General features: G+C 43.4%; 2 protein-coding genes across 8 annotated transcripts in view; one reads left to right on the forward strand and one right to left on the reverse strand.

The window, feature by feature from the left end:
- The window catches only part of LOC120953861 (histone acetyltransferase p300), a 277036-nt gene that overhangs the window by 42921 nt on the left and 220192 nt on the right, over positions 1–13923 (reverse strand). The window lies entirely within an intron of this gene.
- Positions 1969–13923, forward strand: part of LOC120952149 (protein sevenless) — a 32223-nt gene continuing 20268 nt past the window's right edge. The window contains exon 1 of the mRNA XM_040371319.2: positions 1969–3095. Within this exon, the coding sequence (XP_040227253.1) occupies positions 2811–3095 (285 nt within the window). The 5' untranslated portion in view covers positions 1969–2810. The remainder of the gene's footprint in view (positions 3096–13923) is intronic.

Here is a 13923-nt window from a genome sequence, read left to right on the forward strand (position 1 = left end):
TATGCAGAAACTAAGAAAAAATACCGAAAAAAAATAGATTCGGTAATTATTGGAATCGTTTGTGGTATCTTGTATGTTTTGTAAAGATTTTTGTTAACATGAAATGGTGATGTTTGGCGTTCCGATATGATGACATGCTGGAGTGTTTTAGCAGATGAGTCGCAATACACAGTTTCAGATCAATAATATCACGTCTGTCGTCTACATTTACTTCTTCTTCTTCGGTAGCTAGAACGAGTACGCCGCATTGTTATGGCCAGGCTGTTGGCCGTTCTTCAGGTTGCCTGATCCAGGGCTGCCTTCTCCAATCCTTGTGGGCTCCTAAAAACCGATAGGCCTAGGAGACGCTTAAAAACATTAAATTTTGCTCTATTTCGATTTCATATCAAAATCAGATTTTACGCATTCCAGTATATGGTAAATATACATTTATTAACGGTTATATTTAGATCCATAACTGCCTTTCATCATGGCAAGTGTGACATCAAATATCTGGTGAATTTCAGTTGTGGAACTGCTCTCTGCCTATCGTTTAACCCGTTTGTTCAATAGGCAGTGGATGATGTGATTCCGAAGAGTTGAACCTGAGAAAATGTAGCAGTAGAGTAAGCACTGAACCGTTTCAAGCGGTTGAACGAAATCGATACCCAATCGGATGACTCGCTTTCGCTGCAACAAATAAGTGAAGAGAACGAAAAATAATCTGGAATAGAAAGAACGGAAAAGAATAGAATTGGGATATGCCTTGTATATGAAGATTGTTAAGATTGTTAAGCAGCCACCCAGGTTCAAAGTCTCTGTAAAAATGTAAATTGGTATATAAAAGTAGCTCATTGATAGCTTTAAAAATTTAGAACGTACAGTGCTGCCATCTACATCACGCTAGTGCAACCTGCGTGTTGCCTTCTCCAAATCGAGCAGTTGGCTTGGATGGCGCGATATGATGTAGTTCATTTTGGATTCAAAAATGGTGTATCGCTACGTGCAGAAGAAGTTCGGATCATCTGGTGCAGTGTTCGGCAACTTTTTCTTACAATTATATATTATTTTAAAATAATATCGCTTGCTGCTTAGTAAACAATTTCTTTCAATACAGTAGAAGAAGAAGAAGTAAGGTGACAACTGGCCTAGTAAAATGAAAGAGATAGTGTTAGACATAGACATACTCACAAGACGGAGAGAAAAATAGAGAACTTGAGAAAATGACGGTTGAGAAAATGAAAGTAGCACAACGAGCAGTAAGAATGCGCAGCCAAAGGGGAAAATTTTTGACGAAAAGTGAAAAAAATTGACGTTTGCGAAAAAACGTTAACAATTACAGCGTAATCTGACGCTGTATTTTATATGCAGCCACGAGAAAACTCGCTTTTCAAATTCATAACCTATTTTGTCAAAATTGACAAATATTTCAACTTTTTGTCACTCCCGTGGCCTCGCGTCTACTAGATTTACACAAAAAGTTTAAAAAATGTTCAAAAACAAATTGGTGACGTCACAGATAGAAATAAAAATTAAAAGAGTCTACAATAGACCGAACTATAGCTGCTATATAGACTGCAATACAGCTGAAAATTCGAAATGGTTTCAGATTTTTATTTTTTAAAGTGTCTTTACAGATTTTTTTTGCGTAGGTAATTACAGATTTAATAGATCTTCATTTGATAGAGTATCAGTTCCATTAAAAGATTTTGTTCGTGTCTCTAAAGCTAAAAAACAGCTTAAAACTTAAATCAGTACAAAAATCCCTGCAACGGCCAAATATATTCCTGCATGAACTCTTGCACCGATTTGTTGCGGCGATCGTTTCATTCATAAATGAATGCGCCTGTGTGCGCAAGAGAGGACTTGTGCACGAGAGCGAAAGTAACAAAACAAACCGATTTGCCGATCGTGCTGAACATATTCGAAACTTTACTCCATTTCCAAATTCCAGCGGGGAAGCAATAACCTGGCAACTGGCGTGAGCAAGTGCGAACGCTGGGAGAAAGATAGAAGGATAGCGAGAGAGAGGGAGAGGGAGAGAGAAAGAGAGAGAGGGAGGGAGAGAGAGAGAGAAAGAGAGGATCGGTTGGTGCAGAACGCAAATGAACAATGCGTCCACTTTGGGAGCGAATATTCTGTCGGGAGCATTTCATTCGAGCAGTCGTAAGTGATCGAGCCAATTGCGCGCACGCTGCCGCTGTTCCGTATCCCGTGACGTGTGATCGTGTCGTTTTCTGATATTTTGCGGCAGCACGCGTTGTTCGGTGTAACGATTTTATGTGTTTGAAAGATGATCTTGTAGTTTTATCGAGTCCAAACTATGCTTGGTTTATGTAGTTGAAAGAAAGAGCGTTCGAAGTGTTTTACCGTCAAGAATCTGGCATTCAAATTTAGAAGTGATTATTAACCAAGACAGTGGAGATAGCTTTGTGGAAATGAATTTGTAACATATTTAGCAAGAAAGTCCCAAGTGATTGTTTTTTTTTGCTCGGTGATCGTTAACAGTTATGTGTATTGCAGTTGCAGTTGCAGTGCTTGATAAAAAAATGCAATTGCGATCAAAGTTGCTTTATTCCTTTATAAATAAGGCTGATTAAACAATCGAGCGATCGGAGTTAATCTAGTCAAAATAGGACTGACTGTAAGCGCTAGTCAAACTCGGTGCAGCATAGGAGTGTCCTCTAGCTTAAAAGTGTAACTTCAACATCTGAAACGTGTGAAAAATTGTTCTATACAAAGCTGGTGAGACTGTCGGGAGTGGTGAGTCGGAGAAATCGGGAAACTTGTCTTATCCCAATAATTACACCAGCAGTAGGCTAGGGAACGGAATGTCAAACACGTGGCCCCCGGGGCCAACCGGAACCGGAAGGGCCCGGAACCGTGGCGGTGTAGCTCTGCGCATCAATCAATGGGTTGCGGGGCACACGTCTACTGTCAACCGGTCGCTATCAACGGTGAAGCTGCTAGCATTAGTGGCAACGGTAGCTACCGTCCTCCTATCAACCGGCGTGGACGGATCAACCGTTCCGACGTCCGCCGAGCTTGGGGAGGATGACTACTCCGGCGCCATTCAGGACCTTGAGACGGGTTGCATCAACCGTTGTCCCGATCAGGTAGGTAAACATCTGGTCTGTTTCTCCGGGAGGTGCTGTAGATAGTTCACAACCTGGACCAACTATGGTGGTAGAGTGAATTCAGCATTAAACATCAAATCAAAGCAGTTAGTAGCTAATTAATGCTTTATTTGTGCAAGGCTGCTTGTTTAGTTTTTTGTCAAATCTTATCCTTTGAAAGGTAATCAAAAATAAGTATTTTAATTTTAAAGGATGAGGCATAGATTTCTATGTAACAATTGTTGGTAAATTCTTGGAGCTACTATATTTTTTCTCAAATCACTAGCCAAGGCAACATAAAGATGGCTCTATATAATTAATGCAACCAAAGTTTAGAAGATGCTCAACAAGCTAAAAACGTCAAAGTTTAAAGCCCAACATGCTACAAACATGATAATTAATAGAACCATACACAAATGCGATGCTGCTTTGTTGTTGATTCTTTGCGCATTTAGCAACCCAACATATTAGCCATGTGCCAAATGTTACGGCTGTGTTCTTTTTACCAGAGCGGGAGCGATTCTTTAGCCCTCTGTCAAAATAATTCATATCAGCAACAATCCCCCGCCCTCCTCCAGAGCTTTCTCTAGCCCATTTTTGCATCGTCTTTTCCTTGCGAAAACGATTGCTTTTAATTACGTTCAATTCTATCTATCTTGATTATGCTTTGCTCTGGATGCAAAATCTCAAGGCTATCGTTCGGTTCTGCGACGAGAGGCACGGTAGCTTCGTTTTTAATAGTTTGCATGACGGGTTCAAATCAAGTCACCCGCATAATGTCATTTAAGTGTTAATGCGAATACAGTTCAAGATTTAACTGTTAATTTATATAACTAACTAAGCTCACCGATGAAGCTACACTAAGCTAAAAGTGGGTCTAGTAAATAAAATAACTTCCAGCTCCAAATATTCTAGCTGTACAGTGGGGCAGATGATGTGCCACACCAACGGTAGCAGGTAGTAGGAGTTCTGGCGTCAAATTGAACACCACTGGTACGGTTGGAAGAAGGGTCGACCGCCGCCGGTACCCATCACCAGCACACCAGGTCTCTGTGGATGCTGCTGTTGCTGATGGTGCTGCTGCCTAGCTTAGCCGCAGCTAATACACTCATAATGGAGGCAAAATTATAATACCAAACCCGCCTCCACGGTCATCCCCACGGTCCCACTTCCCGATCCCGTGTTGACCTTATCTGTGACAATTTGAGGTGCTGCCGTTTCACTACCGTGCTCGGTTGCGCCGCCGCAATCGGCCAGCGAACAATGATGGAGTCACCTTCCCCCTGGGCTCTCGGGTCCCCTTCATGCTTCACGCACTCACTCACGCATGCACACCAGCCCGGAAAAGGGAGGGTGGAGGATGGAAGAGAGAGAGCGAGAGAGAGGAGGGGGGGAGGGAGGAATTTTACGCTCGCCTACCGGAACCTGGGGCTGACCTGGAAAAATGATTGGTCACCATGCTCCAGTGCATGCGACGGTTCGCGCGCCGTATGCTTTTCGTTTTATTTTGTACCGCGCGCAACAATCCCTGGCATCTTCTGGCAAGGGTTATAGGGGAGAGTTCTTTCGCCAAAAGACGCACAAACGCGCTGCCAGTATAAGCGGGCAGCGCGCACTTGTTGCTTTATATCGGATCGCAAATGGCAACTAGAAATCAGCGTGACATATGTTGCGCAAACTTTAGCACAACGTTTTTGATTGTTAACGCACGCAGCGTTTCCCGTTTTCACACCGGTTAGCATTAATTGATCGTTTCAATAAAAAAAAATAATACAAGAGTATGCAGTCCGAGAAATACAAAAACTATTCAAACAATGCTATCCCAAATCATCGTTTCTTCTTATGTGACGTAATGACAGTAGATGATCTAAATCTGCCATAACTACTCATTGGCCAGAATATAAGTGAATTGATTGGTTTACCCATATAACCGGGTAAACAGTCTTGAGTATCAAGGACACGATCGATTCAAAATTTGAGCTTGTGACAGACATTCTGTTGATGAAATTCGGTGAACCACTGTTCTGACAGAAAATATGTCAAAAGTTTAGCCTAGAGCTTTTTGTATAACCCCATGTTATGGCGTCTTCTAGCAACAAAAATGCAATATTGTCTATTTTGTTGCTAGTAAATAGTATCCAATTGTTTAATTATGCTTGCAATTTCCTTGTTGTTTAATTTTTAATCTTTTAATCATAATAAAATATGTTTTGCGTTAGCACCATCCTCACACATTTCTCGAGATGAAATCCTAAAACAAGCGTTAACAACATACAACATTTGAATCAACATTCTACATTTGAATTTTATCACATTGAAGCAGCCAATGTTGACATCGAATGAAAATGGGTTGACAATATGGACGCATGTATTAGTAAGTCGTGGAAAATAGTGACATCGAAATGAAAGGTGTTGAGATCAATCAAAACGTTATTTATTCAATTGAAAACCCCTGTAGCCCATAACATGTTTTTCGCTATAGATAGAATGTTGGTTGCCAAATCAACTGGAAACAGGATTTGATGGTGAACCCAGAGTTATGTGAAAAAATCCTTTAACTCATGTAAGAATCTATTGATTAGGCTTTTTGAATTTGGTTGAGCAGTAGGCAAGAAATGTTGTTTACATTTAATAAGAGACAAGAGCAAATGGGTCAAAACCATGACACAACATTGGGTAACTCGAAAGCCGCTAGAGGTAGGTTGACAATTAGTTGTTGTTGACAGATAGCCCAACATTTCTCTCTCAGTTCAACCCTAAAGTCAATCAGATGTATGAGTAAAACGACACTCAATCATTTAGCTGAACAATATTGTTTATTAAATATTAAATATTAAATATTGTTTATTAAATATTTATACCGTAAAGGATCAACTACAATGAAAAAAAAAGTTAATATTCCAATGAGTTTGATCCAAGTACATCTTCATTAAATGGTCTGGCGGGCGGCTCAGGTTGAAGGCCCTCAAAGCCTGGTTTTAGATATATTATGTGGATTTTGGTGCAGTTAAATCTTTCCAAACTTGTTGCCTAATTTAGTGGTTGAGTTGTAATTGACAGAACGATCAGCGATGAAAATCTTTCGCAAATGTGCGGATGCAAATGCGTTCCATGCTATTTTCGATGGTTCCCAGCACATAGTTTCGGTTTCTAATTGCGTACCCGTGCCCACGGTGTGTCATGCAACGGACGTTACTTACACAGCCAATTGAACGAAAAACGATTTTCCTTTTTTTGGTTCTTTCTTCTTATCTAGAACATGGCGGGTAACGGCTATAGGCCCGTTCGGGGCAAATAATCGGGAAGAGATAGACCGAGCTAGAGTGAGAGCTAGATTCATCTTTTTTTGCTTTGTTTTATTGAAGCGCTTGCCTCCAAAATCGAAATTATTCCCGCGCCAAGTGTCTCTTGGCCTGGCCCGCGTGAGGCCGTAAGTCTAATCGTCTTCCCTTTAGTGATTAGATAGTGTTTGTTTTAATACGGCCTCCCTGTTGGCACTCGTGGTGCTTTCCACCGTTGCTAATCAGTAAACTACGTTGCAGAGGAAGGCCGGCGAGACCCATGACGATGTGGAGAAGAAGCTACGGGAGGGAAGAGGGATGGTGTTTTAAAAAGGTAAATATAAAAAAAACCATCCCATGTAAAAGGTAGCACAAACACTCTACAAGGTATTCCAGGGATTGGTGGGCTCGGAAGGGTTTGTCGCCGGATGAGGTAGAGCATGGCAATGGCGAGAAAATGTTGTGCGCCGTGTACGAACCACTGGTAATACTGACAACGACGCTACTATAAAAAAAACGAAAGTATGCTGCTGTTCCGCAAATATTTCCTCCGCCGTCGATGCCGTTCAATAGAAACAGGAATAGGAGGTAGGAAACAACCAAACCCAGACTGTTTTTGTCTGACTGCCGGAGTGGTCGGTTCACTGTTAGTATTTTTGCTTCAAAGTAGATACTGTTTCATTAAGAAAGGCAAAACATTAAACTTCTGAACCTCATGAATCCCAATGCATACATTTTCAAACATGAAAAATGTTTCAAATTCAAAATGTTTAATGTCTCTTTTTGACACGGTTTAAATCATAGGTGTTAAAAAACGAAGCGGAAAAATAATTCAATGCCGAACACGTTAAAGCCTTTTGGTTGTACTTTAGCTGTTGCCAAAAAATGTGTCTTTTTATTCCGCCAGTTCGTTTGTAAATAACGCTCTGGCTAATCTTGCGAGCCTTTTTATCCTATTTCCTTAAAAATATTCTCTCTTTTTCCCATCTCTTTTCCTCTCTCACCAATTCCTAACGCATATGTCGACAGGTCGTTGGAACCATCCTATTTTGCTGTTGTAAGGTTTCAACAATAGGACTTAGTATATTCGCGATTTCCATAGTCCTACACATTGTTATTATTATTATTATTATATTACTATATTACTTCTTGTAATAGTATTATTCTGGAAGGAATGGCAAACAACATAGATAATCTGAATAGCAAACATTTAAATTATGAGTTTTTATAATTGCAACTATTTTCTTTATTCTTATTGTTATTCTTTGATTATTAATTTATTTTTTAAAGCAGACAAAGATGCATTTGAGTACATTTTCAAGATAAAGATTGTAAGAATATACATTATAGCTGGGATCAAAATATTATTTGAAAGCTTTTCCATAAATGCAAATACTAAAAGAACAAGATATATGTAGGTAATATGGAAGATTAATTTCAAATGTAAGTTAAGCACGCACTGCAATATACTGTGAAATACTAGCGTTGCCGCTTTAATTTTAATTACTTGGTTCTTTTCTGGACTTGGTGGACTAAGGCCGGATTTTCTATTCAAATTTTCTTGCTCATAATGTTGTTCGAAACATGTAAAAACCAATATCAATTCACTCTCTCATGATATTTTTGTTACATGCATGATACTTTACTGTAATAATAGGAAAGCGAATTCACTGTACCAGCACAAGGAATCTGTTACAAAAGCGTTAAACTATGGGTTGAAAAATGGAATTAATGTTAAATTTTAATTGACACCATATTTTTATCCCGGTGTTTGTATGAGGTGCTTCCACTGTACATTAGGATTGTTGCTCGCGGGTGCCTTTTCCCTGTTGTCTTGCCTCTTTTGCTGCTGCTGCTGCTGCTGCTATCTCGAGCGTCCTTTTCGTTACGTTCCTTTCGTCAAGTGCGCTCAAGAGTGCTGCTTCGGTGCATTTGCCTTTGTAACCGCTCGAGGCACCGGGACGGTTCGCCTGCAATCGACAGTGCGCAGCTCACTTTATGGCGCGATTTGACACCCTCACGCGCCGATTAGTGTCGCTGCTTTGGTCTTTGGTAGGCTGGCAGGCTGGTTTCCAAAGAATGGTTGAGAAGTTTTGGTTACAGTAGAAGGAGTGTCAGCTAGGCTTGAGCACAACGGAAGATACTGTTGGGATGGGCCATCCGCTCCAGAACCGCAAGAACACATCTCCGAGGGCGCAACGTTACCGTTACCGCAACACTGTTTATTGTCATCCCTTTACGGGACCGTATCGAACGCAACCTAATTGATCTGCAGGCACTTTAACACCCTTTAGACCAACTGAGGCCCCGTCAGACAGACAGTTCAATTTAGATTTTTATGACAGTTTCCCTATACTTCATGATGCAGCACGGTCAGGACTTTTGCTCCTGGAATTTTAGAAAAAAAAAAATCAACACCACACTGCTACCGATAATGGGTGAACCGTGCCGTCATAAACCGCCAAGGTTTATCAGCCTTCTGCGCCCGGACGCCCAAGACGCAGTACATCATTTTTTGGGCGATTGAAATTGTGACCCCACGGGGTAGCACGGTTCACCATTTTTGTCGTAAAATGCTGGCAAGCCATAAAACACGAGCTTATGCTCATTAAATTTAGCGAGAAATGTAGCAATTAACCGAAAACTTTCCCACTGCATAGAGCATAGACTTAATTAAATTCCATATTGTGCAATCTAGCGAAACGGATGGACACGGGTGCGACAACACTTGCCCGGAAACACTTGTGCCCCCCGGTAGTGTGGTCTACGATAACCTATCGTTCCAAAATCAAAATTTCGTATGCCAATGCGTTCGTCGCTTACCTCATCCCCGGCTCCCGGTAGATCACAGCATAGCTGCAGCGAAAGAGTAATTCGCTGGTAATACTGACGCAGTCATTGTTCCATTAGTTTTTGTTGTTTTTTATTTGTTTTTATTATTTAGGGGTCGAACGGATGGAACCAGCATCCTCCACTACCAGTACAATTGAAAAAATGATCTTTCATTTCGATTGCGATAGGCGTGAGGGGGGCTGGAAGTATCTCTCTGATTGGCTCGCCGAGTAATTTGCGTACAGTGCCGAATACAACAGTTGTCGCAACGTTTCGCGTGTCGCGATACTCGTCAATGGCCAATTACTGGACCATTTGCAATGGAGGGATTATATGCGGTTGAAAAAAAAAAGAGAGCCAGATAGTGAGAGATAGAGACAGTAAGCGGGCACATGAAAAATGTAAAAATAATAAAACAACTTCAAACGCTGGGATGGAAAATTGTAAGCGCGTTCTAAGCGGCGATGCAAGTGGAATGACACTGCCCACTGACCATCCTCGCGATGGATAGTTGACCAGCGTGGACCAAAACTTTTGAGGGGAACGGGAGGGACAATCTTTTGGATCTTTTTATATACATTCAGTCTTTTTCACTCTTGCTCTCTCTCTCTCTTCCTCTCTCTCTCTCTCTCTCTCTCTCGCTCTCTTTCTCTCTCTCTCTCTCGTCTCTCTTTCCGTATAGACCCTGAAAAAAACAGGAAGCCTACATCCGGCAGTTATTTAATCATTATTGTTGCAGTTTTTTCGACATACACTTTTTGCTGCGGTCGCTACCGTTGCCCGCCATTACGGTGGCGGCGGTTCGAAGGGTTCCCGGGCTAAATTATGTGCGTGTTGAAGGTTTTGGGGCTTAGTGATACAGAGTATGGATTTGGGTTTAGCTGAGACTTCTCTAACACATTTCTATATATTCTATGCTGATGTCGTTTTTTTTCGTTTAGAATGGTTTGGTTTGACCTCGCAATGGCCTCATGATATAGTTGATATAGGTGCGAGCAACACACAACATGCGCTATGGTCTTTGCCATTTTTATGTGTGATAGAACAGCATGTAGCGTTACGCAGGAGAATATTTTCCTTACACGCTGACGAGCCAAAGAAGACGGCATGAGCAAGGCTCCCAACCGTGTCATGCGCTTGATTTCCGCATCAGCAGCAACTCACAACACTGGAACTTTTAGAGCTCTTATCCCGCCTTCCCGCTCGCAGGAAATGCATCCTGAGCAAGAAAAAAAGCCGATTGCGCTCTCTCACCGCTCGCATAGCGGATAGGAGTTAACGTGGAATGCTAGCTAGTAATTTACTTACATCCACAAACAACGCATGCTGCTGGCTCAGGGCCAGTAAACTCTGAGCCCAAGCAATAACAAAAAACACTCGCGTCGCACGCAAACGCTCGCCGGATTTCGATTTCGACCATCATCGCCCTATCGCTCAGGCCGGACCGCGCCACAACTCATTATGCTCGTTCGCGTCCGACCCACCACGATAGAGCCACTGATCGTAATTGGTTGCTTAGTTCGATGTGTCTGACGCCTTATCGTACTCGTCGGGTTTCAAAATACCTCCTTCCTTCCCTACGCTGCTGGGCGTAAGGGCATCGGAAACAGACGCACCATGAAGCTCTCGGGTTCTCGGGGTACTCGAACAACCCCCCGCTATCGCGCTGACTCGCGATGACCTGTGCAACCCCTTCAAGTTGTCAAGTCAGGCAGCGCGCGCCGTGATTCCGGCAATCCTTCCCGGCTCGGAGGTATGAATCCTGTCGATCCTCCGCTAAGATTTATGCTTTCTTTTGCACGCCCTAGGGCATTTGTGGAGAAAAAAAACAAACATACAAACACAGACACGATTCTGGTCAAACGTCTCGCGTCCCCGTAAAACCGGCTAGAGTTACTTTTGTTTTGGACCGGTGTCTCTGCGAGCCGTAACCGCGCCAGATTTGTTTCACGATAAGTCCTGATGCAGCTGGAACGTGGAGCTACGCCTTAGGTAGGAGGCTGTGCCAAGGTAAGCCTGAACTCGTGAACGAAGCGCCGGTACTATTATCAACGGGCAAGTACAACCAACCGGCCCCGGTATCAGCACGGTTCAGCTAAGCTTGTCAGCTCGGCTGTCAGGTTGGCCGTTGCAGTACTTCACAAAATTCCGAAGCGTGGAAGCCTCGTCTCGTATCAATGCGGGGGTTTCAGGGTTGTGTGTAGTGCGTTAGCGCATCAACGCTTTCATGCACGGGATGGAACAGGTTTACTGGTGTGTGTCATGTTTATGGCAGCTTCTTGTTGAACGTCGCGACGCAACACAAACCACCGTAACATTGCGCAAAGGTGATGCGTCGACGCATTGTTGGTGTGGTTCATGTGGGGAGGTATGTTTAGTCGCCATCCAGTCAAAGTGGAGCGTGACACCGGAACAATACACTAAACAAACTTCCACCCACTACCATGTACTCCACCTGTATCTCCTGGGGTTTGCTTCGTTCGATGTATGCAGAACGCTTCTGCTCTGGAGGGGAAGGGGGCAGCCATTTGTTATTGTAATGTGGATCTGCAATCGGGTAAGATCAAATAGGAGATCATAGTCGTTCCGGTACGCTGCCTCTCAGCCACAGGCTGCGGATGGTTCTGCATTCTGTATAGGGTCGTCTCCATGAATCGCCACTCTGAGTATCGCATTCTTCCTGTTTGCTTGTGTGTTGCGGAGATGAGCGACGAGCAATCCAGAGCTTATGTCAGCGAGAGAGAGAGATAGAGAGAGAGAGAGATAGAGAGAGAGATAAAAAAGGAGAGAAAGAACGTAATAGATGAGCGAGCAGAGAGCACTGACAGAGAGATAAACAAGAATTAAACCGACTAGTACACGCTGCTGGAAGTTCCTGCTAGAGAGATGAGGCAATGAAGCACAATTCGTTTGGGTGATTTTTTTGAATGAACGCAAGCGATTAGTCGCAGCCTCGTGAGCCAGTAAGAGGCGGTGACCACACGAATACAGTGGTGACAAAGGCCGCCGGCTCGTTCACATTGGCCGTAAAAAGGACACACTACGGCACGGCACAGCACACAGTGTCCCCTCGGAGGGTTTAGTGCCCGCGGAATGCACGCAGAAGAAGTTGCAAATTGAGTTCACGGAAATCTCAATCAAACACTGATGTCAGAAAAGACACATCGAACCGGCTGGCTGTTGCCTTATGTTGCGTTTTCAGCTTATGTTGCGTTAGAGCTTATGTTGCGTTTTCAGGACATAGTTGGTGTTTGTGTATTGTAAGTCTGTGTATTCTTCTGGATCTCGATCCTAACGAAATTTCGATCATGAGCGAACTGCGTCGTCATCGATACCACCACTTGGTGGTTGAACGCTTTCTAACCGCAAAACCGGATTTAGGCATCGGACAGTGTGTGTGTGCTACCTGTTCCGATGATTTCCCAGGAGTATTAAAGCACGTCCTCCCAGGGTCCAAGATATACATTACAAATTTATTGGGTTCATCCTTGAAAGTTATCTCATCATCTCTCACTCACTCTCTCTCTCTCTCTCTCTCTCTCTCTCTCTCTCTCTCGCCTTCATCCATACAAGTCATGCTAAAGGTTCGGAATGCGCTTGCAATCAAGTAAAGGTCGCTAAAAATAAGCACCCCAGTACCCCAGCGCAACCACTCGGTGTGTGTGAAAGTTTTATTTCCTAGCAGGTCCTATTTCATTTTTCATCTCCAACCCAACCCCTGAAACCACAATACCTCAGCGCTTCTGATCGACAATACAATTAGGAGTGCCATCGAGACAGCACGGGGGTGATTAGAAGCCAATGACTTGGGTCGCCAACATATACTAACCCAGCTTCAGAGACTCCTCATTCTTCAGAAGATCAACGGCGGCGTTGTCGAGAGCGACAAAATCGACACGAGGCAAAAATGTTTGCAAATATTTCCTACCGCGTGGCGTGGCTGGCCGTTGCTTATTAAATACACTGGCAGGGAAGGTGAAGGAACCATCGCATCACGGGTTTTTTTTTCTTCTTTTTATTTTGTGCCCACACTGCCCCCTGCCCAGCCGACATGTTATCTTTTTTCAGAAGGGGGAGGAGTGGTTACTGCACACCATCTTACGGTTTTTACGTGCGTTTCTTTTTTAACGCGTTTTGTCTAATTTAATCTATAAATAATGGGCCATATCTTGCGGGTTCGGGGGAGAGGGGGAGTGATTGGGCAGGTTGGGCTGGGAATGGTTGCACATTTCTGGCAGATCTTTCTTCCTTCCATCTTCCCTAGAGGAACTTCCCTGGTACCGGCGAAGAACAAGTACAATAGAACGGAGAGAAACAATCAGCATCGTGACAAATTCCCCCTTCGTTAGAAAGGCGCGTTAAATGGGCAAACGGGAGGTGGTGGGAAGGGCAAAAAATGCGCAAAAGGGGGGTAAAAATGCATAAACTGTGTCGAAAAGGTTGTGTTGGCCACATTTATTTTTCACACTCCTTACTCCCACTGTTCTTGTTTCCGTTTGACCCGCTGCTCCTAGTTCACTGCAAGTGACGCAAGAGTCACAGTTTGGGACGCAAAAATGTCACCGACATGCCGCAAAGAATGGATCGGGGAAGAAAACCCGCGAGGCGAAGCGAACCCGAACAATAATAATTTGCGAAAAATTCGCACTATGCAATGGGCGGGATGCTATCGCGAGCTGTCTATCCGCAGCCAATGACAACAGATTGCCTGAGGA

This window comes from Anopheles coluzzii, chromosome X (genome assembly GCF_943734685.1).
Source record: "Anopheles coluzzii chromosome X, AcolN3, whole genome shotgun sequence".
In the NCBI taxonomy this organism is placed as follows: domain Eukaryota; kingdom Metazoa; phylum Arthropoda; class Insecta; order Diptera; family Culicidae; genus Anopheles; species Anopheles coluzzii.